An 11827-nucleotide genomic window follows, 5' to 3' on the forward strand; every position below is an offset into this window, starting at 1 on the left:
TTGTTTTGTCTAGACCTTTGTTTCTGACTGATAGTTTTGTCTAGGCCTTTGCTTCTGACTGACAGTCTTGTCTAGACCTTTGTTTCTGACTGATAGTTTTGTCTAAACCTTTGCTTCTGACTGACAGTCTTGTCTAGACCTTTGTTTCTGACTGATAGTTTTGTCTAGACCTTTGTTTCTGAATGACAGTCTTGTCTAGACCTTTGGTTCTGAGTGACAGCCTTGTCTGGACCTCTTCTTCTGACTGACAGTCTTGTCTAGACCTCTGGTTCTGACTGTCAGTCTTGTCTAAACCTTTGTTTCTGACTGACAGTCTTGTCTAGACCTTTGTTTCTGATTGATAGTTTTATCTAAACCTTTGTTTCTGACTGAAAGTCTTGTCTAGACCTTTGTTTCTGATTGATAGTTTTGTCTAGACCTTTGTTTCTGACTGACAGTCTCGTCTAGACCTTTGTTTCTGACTGACAGACTTGTCTAGACCTTTGTTTCTGAATGACAGTTTTGTCTAGACCTCTGGTTGTGACTGACAGTCTTGTCTAGATCTTTGTTTCTGACTGTGAGTCTTGTCTAGACCTTTGTTTCTGACTGACAGTCTTGTCTAGATCTTTGTGTCTGACTGTGAGTCTTGTCTAGACCTTTGTTTCTGACTGACAATCTTGTCAAGAACATTCTTGACTTGTTCATTAGTTTTATGAATTATAAGTTAATTAAAGTATTTTAATGAGTATAAGTCGAAAAATGGCGTTAATTACATCTGTACCATCCCTCTGTCAATATTACGATAAATTTGTACTTGATACAATTTACCGTTGTAACTTTACTGTTGTGTTCAGTATCTTTTAAGCCTCTAGTACTATAAACTACGAAAAATATAGTTAAACTACCTTATTTATATCTCTTGTTGGTTTTTTTTTTCTTTTGTAAAGATACATAATGGCCTACCTGTTCTCTGTCCACTAGAAGGAATCTAACCATTGATCAGTCAGAGTGTGGGGAAAGGACTGTATAGGTTTTTGTTTATGTTCAAAGCTACGCAGTTGCTGGCTATCAGCGTTCTGTTTATGTCACTGAACCCTGGATTTTATTATTGTAGCTCCGTAGACGTACCGCTGATCCACCGGGACAAGCATGTCTTTTATAGATGGAATTAACATATTTGACACATTTCAGAAGCTACACTTCTATGATTTAAAAAAAAAAAAAAAGTCTTTTATTTCTTATATATAATGTTTCTCTATTCTTTTGAAAATTTCTCCTTATTATTTCTTACTATTATTTCACAAAACTGTTTAATCTGTAACATAAAACGTGTTTTTAATCACTGTTACCACGTGCTGTTTCACAGGAGTTCTGGAGGTACAGTAATATAACTTGTTCCGGTTATCCGTTGAATGCTCTGGACAGTATTCTTCCAAATGGACAAACAAGTAAGTGAATCTTTCATCTTGAAACGATACCTCAATTAATGACAGATCAACTTTTCGACTGTTTCTCAGTCGGGTAATTTATGTTATCATTGAAAAATTGTTGCGAGAGAGCTCGTCATTAATTCATATTACTGTCAATAGATGTCCGGCTTGTGTTTCTTTCAAATAAATAAGTGATATAGCAATTATTGTACCAATGATGCCAGGCTAACCTGGCAAAATGTTGTAACTAAGAATATTATATTAAACAACGTACTATTTTCGTTTATTTTGTTCTTCAACTCACACTTACACAATGATTTTTAATGACTCTGCCCTCACAGGTATCGAAAACCGAATTTTAGCCTTATAAACCATTAAATTTACTCTTTAGCCACTGGAAATCAGGTTAAAAAAAAAAAAAAGACACAAAATGTTCTCCAGAAATTCAGACCACAGATACAAACATGTTTTTCAGAATAATAATAAAAGTATCCATTGTATTTATTAACAGCCGCGTGTTAAATTAAGTTAAATAAGGATTATAATAAGAGATCATAAAATATCTTTTTATTAAAAATAAACTGGTGACTTCTTGCAAAAATAATGTTTCAAATGTTCTACTCATGTAGACCAATATAATAAAAAGTATAAACCGCCGACTTGTAAATTTGGCAAAAGTCTCTTAATTATATATGTATGTATATATCTCTAACAGCCACCGGTTCAATCTATTTGTTAAAAAGACACATAGCCCCCCACAAAATGGACAACAACTTTAACAACTACATCATGTTTCATAGATAGTCTGTTATATCTGACATAACTGTTTCTTGTGACTCACGGTGTTGGAGTTCGTTACAATTTTAGAGCCAATCAAATAGCTTTCTACAAACATCGAATAATATAAGGAAAAGATGGAAAAAAAATAAAACAATGATTACAGTTTAGCAGTTTCAAAAGCATACAGAATAAAAAACTGGAAAATCATAAAATAATAATTAAGGTTTACCACTTTCAACTCGTAAAAGTATAGACTTATGTTTCCGTTTATAAAAATAATTAAACAACATTGGTCTTTTTAGACTGGAACTCGGCTCTAATTATCATTCTTAATGGAAAGACGAATGAACACCTGGACATGCTTGACGGTGGCGTCATCCAACGGTTGTTAGAAGAAAAATGGAAAACGTTTGCCAGAGTAAAGTGTGATTTTAAGTTTTTACATGTAGTTTATAATTGCGCCTCTGAACCAGCAGCTCATTCCTATAATGTGTGATTCACTTAATACAAACTGTTTGTGAAAGTCTATCTTGTGACTACTGTTATTATAATTTGACCTATAATAAAATGTCTTATAAACCACTGAGCACTTTATCTTACCAGAATAACCTATAATTAAACGTCTTATAAACCACGATAATAAAAGTTAAGTCAGTTATTTTATTCACCATAAACACTTTCACTACGGTAATTATGGTTGGATTTGTTTTATTATGTCTCTAATTACCAACGTACGACTTTTCTTTTCAGAATGAGTTTCTAAAGAGGCTAGCTATCACGTTTCTACACCTTATCGTTCTCAGTATTGCAGTGTACCTTCGTCCTCTACCAGGTGAAGGGTTATTCGGTACAGACATACGCTCAGTCGTAAGTAATATTACAAGACAGGCTGCTCCAAGTTACTCTTAACTATTTAACTATGGTAACAATAGCTGTACGACAAATGTGCCGGTAGATGACTAAAGAAATATTTTACTTTGGAAGAACAAAGTTGTTGAAGGTATTAAACATTAAAATCAACCTCGAGATACATTGGTTTACTGAACAAGACATGTTACCACGAAGAAACACCTATCACACATGTTACCATGAAGACAAAAACACCTATCACACATGTGACCATGAAGAAACACCTATCACATGTGTTACCTTGAAGAGAGAAACATCTATCACACATTACCATACAGAGAGAAATATATATCACATATACCATGAAGAAAGAAATATCTATCATTAATGTGACTATAAACAGAAAAATATCTATCACACATGTTACCATGAAGAGAAAAATATTTAGCACACATGTTACCAAGAAAAGAAAAATCTCTGGTTCCCATATTACTATGGAGAAAAAAAATCTCCATCATGCATGTTACCATGAAGAAAAAACATTCTAACACACATATAACAATGAAGAAAACATCTCAATGATACATATTACTATGAAAACAAAAACATTTCTAACACTCACGTTATCATGAAAAGGAAAATGTATAGCACACACGTTACAACGAGGATTAAATTTCTAACACACGTGATACCACGAAGATAAAAATCTCAGGCGCACATGTTTACCATAAAGAGAGAAATATCTAGCACACGTATTAGTGTGAAGAGAAAAGTCTCTAAAACACAAAGAAGTTTTAACTTGATGTAAGAGAGAAACTGTTTCAAGTGAACTTACTGTGAGTACTGTAACACTAGGATAAAACACGAATATAGGTAGAAATATAACAAGAACCTTCGGAATTCATATCATTTATAACTTAGCTGGTTTATTACGGTTAACACAGCAGGAACATCGTGTGAAACTAGACTTGTAGTTTTGATGATTCCTTGGGTTAGGCCTACTTCTATTACACCATTTAACTTCTTACAAATCGAGTACAGGAGTATTAGGGCTACCTAGAAGTTAACGATAACCTTATAATTTTACCTACGGCGTCACAAACATAGCACAAGTTTAGTCACAAAAACTCCATGAATTTTACTGCAAATTAATTACTATATCTTCAAATCAAAATAACAAGAGAAACAATTTAAATAATATTTGTTTGAATTATAATAACACGTCACATTGTTATCTGCTTACGGTTCCCCAGTGCCGATACGCTGCAGAAGTTGGAACCTGTCTAGGCGCTGTTAGTTTCGTTGTCTTCCAGCAGGGTGAGGAAATCAAAGCACAAGGACTTCTGGGCTTCCTTTTCAGTTTGGTAAGTTAAAAGTTAACGAAACTAGTTTCTTCAGTTATTTTAACTAAGAATACAGTGTGATAAAATAACTGAACACATTGTAGAGATGTCGATATAAATACCATATATTATAACTAGTAATTTAATAGACATCAAAATAAATTTAGATATTAATGTATTCACAATAACGTAAGTGCAAACCAGACATTTTGTTCGTTTGACTAGATTAACACTGTGATATATGGAGTGACATTGTAATATATGGAGTAGACCAGGACAAGACCACACGAATATATTGTGAATTACAAAAATATCGCATTCATTAACAATGAAATTAATTTTTCGCTCTCACAAGTGTTCGATAGCAAATGATTAGATCTCGTTTAATAATTCGTTCTACTGAATAAGTAAACCAAACTACGAAGTAAAACGTGAACCATTTCCTGCTCACTTTCTCAGAGTAGCAACCCTTCCAAAGCTGTTTTTCTCTTCGCCAACACCCTGGTGCTGCTGTGTGTCCCTCTTCGTTTGGCAGAACAACCACTCATTGAAGACTTGTTGCTAACTATAGCAATTACAGGTTCCTGGTTTTTCCTTATATTCTTCGCTGGGTGAGTCTGGTTTGGTTTAAATTTCTGTGATAGTCAATCCGTGGTTAATACTGACTTCCTTCCTGTTCTATAAGACTGTTCATTCTAATATATAAACAACAGAAACTGAACTCTTTGAACACGTATATGTATATTAATAATTCATTTGTTTAAACATGGTTGATTATGATTCTTTCTACTTACAGGGCTGTTAAACTGACAGGACCGTTTGTAACTATGATTTACAACATGCTAGTCGGCGATATTTTCCGATTTAGTATAATTTATGTCATCTTTCTACTGGGCTTCACACAAAGTACGTAGAGTTGTTTTCTTTTATCAAGTGTTTAAGGTATTGTTTAATTATACTTTGTTTACTGTCATTCATCTTAAATCATTTATAGCTGTATCATCATTTAGTTTCTGTCGTACTTAGATTGTAGGCCTTGAAGACCTGGAAGAATGAGGTCCCCATACAAAAGAATTTCAAGTTTACTGCTGTTCAGCCCAGTTGTCTAATTACGTATTAGAACAAAGGGCCTCCTGCCCTCAAACTTTGTGGTGATTTTACACATTTGAAAACAAACTTAGGTTTAATTTTAAAAAAAGTTTCATGTATTACATCATATCTTTCTACAATGGAGTAATAGTGTGACCATCTATATATTTATCCATATATGTGATCGAAATAACAAATACAATGCTGCCATCCGTTGTGATGAAATACAATATTACAATATGATTCAGGTTTATGAAATGTACCGCTATCTGCTGAATGGAACCACAAACAAAAATTGCACACTTTCGGTTTTCAAGATTCAGACAATTAAAACTAACTGTGGAGTATTTAACAACAATGCATTTAAAGCTATAAATCTAATAAAGTAAGTTTTAAATGTAAATAACCACCACGATTCAAGGTATCTAAATGTTGTAAAGCTAATAAGGTCACTTTTAAACGTAATTAATCACCACGTCTCAAGGTATCTAAATGTTGTAAGGCTAACAAAGTAAGTTTTAAATGTAAATAACCACCACAATTCAAGGTATCTAAATGTTGTAAAACTAATAAGGTCACTTTTAAACATAATTAATTACCACGTCTCAAGGTATCTAGATGTTGTAAGGCTAATAAAGTAAGTATTAAATGTAATTAACCACGACGTCTTTACTTTCGTATAAAGAAATATTGGTTCAAAAGTCACGTGATAGTTAGGATTCAAAGTTGTAGCAGAAGAAAATCTGTTCTTTTTTATATTCTTTCTCTTTCTAGCATTTTACTTCTTGTTTAAGGGACACTTAGGAAAAACCACAAAATTTGAAAGCTATCCCCGTACCTGGATGTCCCTCTTCCACATGACACTGGGATTTTACGAGGTGAAATACAATTTAATATTGTTTGCATTAGTGGTATAACTAGTGGTTATATTAATGGTATTTGAAAATGAGAATAACTTGAAACTATATCATTGATTGTATAAACAGCTGGTTATATGTATACAGATATGCCATAAGCCATTGTTTTGTGGCTATAGTTGTATTATAATATTTAACTTTTTAATCTAACTACAGAATTATATTGTGTATGCCCGTGTCTGACTAATGATTAGCGATCTGAACTGGAAATCCAACAGATTATGGTTTGTGGTCCATTGCATCCAATTGCATTCAGAATTTTTGGGCCATGGGTGCTTTATAAGAGTCAAATCCCACTATTTGATCAGACAAAAATAGCCAAATATTTGGCTGAGAATGGTATCTTCTTCCTTCCGACCCTCTAGTCTATCAATTCTAAATTAGGGATGCACTGTGTGAAATTGTGTAGGTATGTGTATGAGATTCAACAGTTATTCTGTAACAAATGTACATTGTGAGTAAACTACACAATAGTATAACAAATAGATAGACATGTTCATATGGATAACAAATAGATAGACATGTATATATGGATAACAAATAGATAGACATGTTTATATGGATAACAAATAGATAGACATGTTTATATGGATAACAAATAGACATGTTTATATGGATAACAAATAGATAGACATGTATGTATGGATAACAGATAGACATGTTTATATGGATAACAAATAGATATACATGTATATATGGATAACAAATAGATATACTTGTATATATGGATAACAAATAGATAGACATGTTTATATGGATAACAAATAAATAGACATGTTTATATGTATAACAAATAGATAGACATGTTTATATGGGTAACAAATAGATCGACATGTTTATATGGATAACAAATAGACATGTTTATATGGATAACAAATAGATAGACATGTATATATGGATAACAAATAGATAGACATGTTTATATGGATAACAAATAGATAGACATGTTTATATGGATAACAAATAGATAGGCATGTATGTATGGATAACAAATAGACATGTTTATATGGATGACAAATAGATAGACATGTTTATATGGATAACAAAGAGACATGTTTATATGGATAACAAATAGATAGACATGTATATATGGATAACAAATAGATAGACATGTTTATATGGATAACAAATAGATAGACATGTTTATATGGATAACAAATAGATAGGCATGTTTATATGGATAACAAATAGATAGACATGTATGTATGGATAACAAATAGATAGACATGTTTATATGGATAACAAATAGATAGACATGTTTATATGGATAACAAATAGATAGACATGTATATATGGATAACAAATAGATAGACATGTTTATATGGATAACAAATAGATAGACATGTTTATATGGATGACAAATAGACATGTTTATATGGATAACAAATAGACATGTTTATATGGATAACAAATATATATACATGTATATATGGATAACAAATAGATAGACATGTTTATATGGATAACAAATAGATAGACATGTTTATATGGATAACAAAAAAGATAGACATGTTTATATGGATAACAAATAGATAGACATGTTTATATGGATAACAAATAGATAGACATGTTTATATGGATAACAAAAAAGATAGACATGTTTATATGGATAACAAATAGACATGTTTATATGGATAACAAAAAAGATAGACATGTTTATATGGATAACAAATAGACATGTTTATATGGATAACAGATAGATAGACATGTTTATGTGGATAACAAATAGATAGACATGTTTATATGGATAACAAATAGATAGACATGTATATATGGATAACAAATAGATAGACATGTTTATATGGATAACAAATAGATAGACATGTTTATATGGATAACAAATAGACATGTTTATATGGATAACAAATAGATATACATGTATATATGGATAACAAATAAATAGACATGTTTATATGTATAACAAATAGATAGACATGTTTATATGGGTAACAAATAGATAGACATGTTTATATGGATAACAAATGGATAGACATGTATATATGGATAACAAATAGATAGACATGTATATATGGATAACAAATAGATAGGCATGTTTATATGGATAACAAATAGATAGACATGTTTATATGGATAACAAATAGACATGTTTATATGGATGACAAATAGATAGACATGTTTATATGGATAACAAATAGATAGACATGTTTATATGGATAACAAATAGATAGACATGTTTATATGGATAACAAATAGATAGACATGTTTATATGGATAACAAATAGATAGACATGTTTATATGGGTAACAAATAGATAGACATGTATATATGGATAACAAATAGATAGACATGTTTATATGTATAACAAATAGATAGACATGTATATATGGGTAACAAATAGATATACATGTATATATGGATAACAAATAGATAGACATGTATATATGTATAACAAATAGATAGACATGTTTATGTGGATAACAAATAGACATGTTTATATGGATGACAAATAGATAGACATGTTTATATGGATAACAAATAGATAGACATGTTTATATGGATAACAAATAGATAGACATGTTTATATTTCTAGAAAATATTGCTGAACACAATGACGAAAGTTGTTAAATGGTAAAAAAACTTTCTCAATGACAATAAACCAACAAAAGACTTATTTTATTGTATTGTTGTTGTGGAACAGATTACCTGAGTAACCGATTATTACTATTATTATGTGCTTTAAAACACTAAATATTTCAGGTGTCTATAGACTCAGTCAGGTAAGTTTTGCACACCAACATGTAGAGAAACCAGATCAAATGTAAGCATGTTCTGGTGGCAGAATTACGCGATGTTTATCCCTCTGCCCAGTATGGTCATTACTTTATGATATGTATGATATTAGGGCACTGGTCTTTCTAAACTGTTTTTATAACACACCGAAATGACTGTTATTCTTTCTTCTCTTTAGTACCAGGAGTTCAACAACACCCTATACCCAACGTTAACGTGGCTAGTGTTTGCTCTGTTTATGATTATCATGCCTATATTGCTACTCAACATGTTGATCGCCATGATGGGTAACACATATTGTGAAGTCATCACGCAGTCTCAGAAGGAATGGGTCAACCAGGTATGTCCATTCTTAATTTGTAGCTGTTTTTAGTTTTTTTTCTGTGCCCTATACTTGTTGTATTTCTTACAAATTAGTGTAACTTTCAACATCCAATGATCATTTACACAAATAAACTGATATCGTAACAAGTTCGACATACAACAAGACATAAAGTAGCACAGAAAACTCTGGAGAAGTGTAACCTAACAATAAGTTATTTTAAATAATTTTATTCGATTGGTCATACATGTTTTGTCTTTTGATGTAACTATGATCATACATGTTTTGTCTTTTGATGTAACTATGATCATACATGTTTTGTCTTTTGATGTAACTATGATCATACATGTTTTGTCTTTTGATGTAACAATGATCATACACTTTTAAAGCATATTTTCTGATGCGTGTTCCATTCTGGCTCTGTCTTGTGTTATATTAAACTGTAAACTAGATGGTTTAAATTATATTACTATATTATATACTGATAAATTGACGAACGCCTTTAACATTTATAATCAGAATGGGTGGACTTCGACTTCCGAGACAAAATTCTCTTTGAAGCTATGTATTTTTGTTTCAGTAATTTTGATACAGCCGTTGTTCGTAAAGAATGTTTTGTTTTTGGCTGTTTGTGTTTTTTGTTGTTGGGGGAGTGTGTCAAACATGCAAGTAGAAAGGCCTCAGGGCCAAACGGATCAGTGACGAGAAAATAACAGAACACAGAATAATACGTCAGAGTAATTACAGGTAAGAACAATATGTAAAACAAAATAATAACTATTGGTGATGATATGTAAAACGTTGGTGAACACGAGGTAATACGATCCCAGATGTAATCACACCAGAGTTGTTACCGTGACTTATAATAATAACTATTGGTGATGATATGTAAAACGTTGGTGAACACGAGGTAATACGATCCCAGATGTAATCACACCAGAGTTGTTACCGTGACTTATAATTATAACTATTGGTGATGATATGTAAAACGTTGGTGAACACGAGGTAATACGATCCCAGATGTAATCACACCAGAGTTGTTACCGTGACTTATAATTATAACTATTGGTGATGATATGTAAAACGTTGGTGAACACGAGGTAATACGATCCCAGATGTGATCACACCAGAGTTGTTACCGTGACTTATAATTATGTTTTTTTTTTATGTGACAGTGGGCCAAAATTGTAGTAGCACTCGAAAGAGGGGTAAGTCAGAAGAAGGCCAGAGAGTTTATCCAGAGCTATTCTATTCCTTTTCGGGCCTCCTCCCCTGAAGAAGACCCAAAAAAAGAAATACGGGCTGTTATGGTAATAAAGAGTAAGTCAAAATCGAAGGCTAGGCAGAGGAAAGGCGCTATTTGTAACTGGAAGGTAATTTTTATGCAACTTTCTTATCAGTTTGTTTAAAATAAAAGTTAGATATCTGTTACCTTGAACCTGTTGATAACGTTCTACGATAGATCTAACTCTCTGATATTTTGTATGTTTTGCTCTAATTTGTTTGCTGTTTTGTTTTTTTTCACAGAGAATGGGAAAACGGATCATCCACGAGCTCCGCCAACCCGGCGTTACTTCCACTAGCCTGTTAAAGAAGTTTAACTCCACGTGTACATCAAAACTCCTTACTGGAAGTGACGATGATTCTGACAGTGATACAAAACAGGAATTCCAGATTGGTTTGGAGTCAGCACTAAAACAATTAGCTTTTGCTAGTGATTTGAACCTCACTACACGCCGAACACTGTCCGCCACTGGGGAGAGTGCTACCTCTATAGTCACAGCAGGTGATTCATCGCTTGGTAATGTTTTACAACAGGTTGCTTGGACTCACAATTCAAAGATGCAAGACAACAAGACACGAGCGGCGATCTTGTGGCACGTGGAACCACTTCATTTCCATCAACCGCTAAAAGCAATAAACTTCTGCACAAAAATGGAGTTTCAAACTGTATACCTCTTCCCGAGAAACTAGGTTTTCTGCCAGATTTAAATGAAAGCCAATCACAAATTATGGACAATCAAAACTCGAAAGATCTTAGATGTCCTAGCAGTGTGCGTGTAACCAAAGAATATTCCCATAGTAGAATGGACCAATGTAAACATCACTGCAGGAAAGGAGAGAAACATAGAAAACACAAAAATAAAAAACACAAACGACATTTTAGAAACAGAGCAAAAGTAGGAGCAGCAGAAGATGAAACTATACAGAGTAACGACAGGAAGGAAGTGGAAAAATTAGGCTTAACGAAATATCCCAAAGGAAATTATATATCAAAACAATCACACGGAAAGGAAGAAATGGAAAGTAACCAGCTTGTCGCCCAAAACGGAAGAGCACGTAGTATTTCAAACGATGAAACCGGTA

General features: G+C 32.5%; 1 protein-coding gene across 1 annotated transcript in view; it reads left to right on the top strand.

Annotated features, from left to right (window-relative positions):
- LOC143257773 (transient receptor potential cation channel subfamily V member 5-like) overlaps positions 1 to 11434 on the top strand; it is a 57760-nt gene extending 46326 nt beyond the window's left edge. The window contains exons 6-15 of the mRNA XM_076516806.1: positions 1346 to 1427; positions 2492 to 2607; positions 2940 to 3056; positions 4292 to 4402; positions 4841 to 4992; positions 5178 to 5287; positions 6245 to 6348; positions 9317 to 9478; positions 10636 to 10833; positions 10988 to 11434. Of these exons, the coding sequence (XP_076372921.1) occupies positions 1346 to 1427; positions 2492 to 2607; positions 2940 to 3056; positions 4292 to 4402; positions 4841 to 4992; positions 5178 to 5287; positions 6245 to 6348; positions 9317 to 9478; positions 10636 to 10833; positions 10988 to 11434 (1599 nt within the window). The remainder of the gene's footprint in view (positions 1 to 1345; positions 1428 to 2491; positions 2608 to 2939; positions 3057 to 4291; positions 4403 to 4840; positions 4993 to 5177; positions 5288 to 6244; positions 6349 to 9316; positions 9479 to 10635; positions 10834 to 10987) is intronic.
- The last annotated feature ends 393 nt before the right edge of the window (positions 11435 to 11827 follow it).

This window comes from Tachypleus tridentatus, chromosome 7, assembly GCF_004210375.1.
Source record: "Tachypleus tridentatus isolate NWPU-2018 chromosome 7, ASM421037v1, whole genome shotgun sequence".
Taxonomy (NCBI): Eukaryota; Metazoa; Arthropoda; class Merostomata; order Xiphosura; family Limulidae; genus Tachypleus; species Tachypleus tridentatus.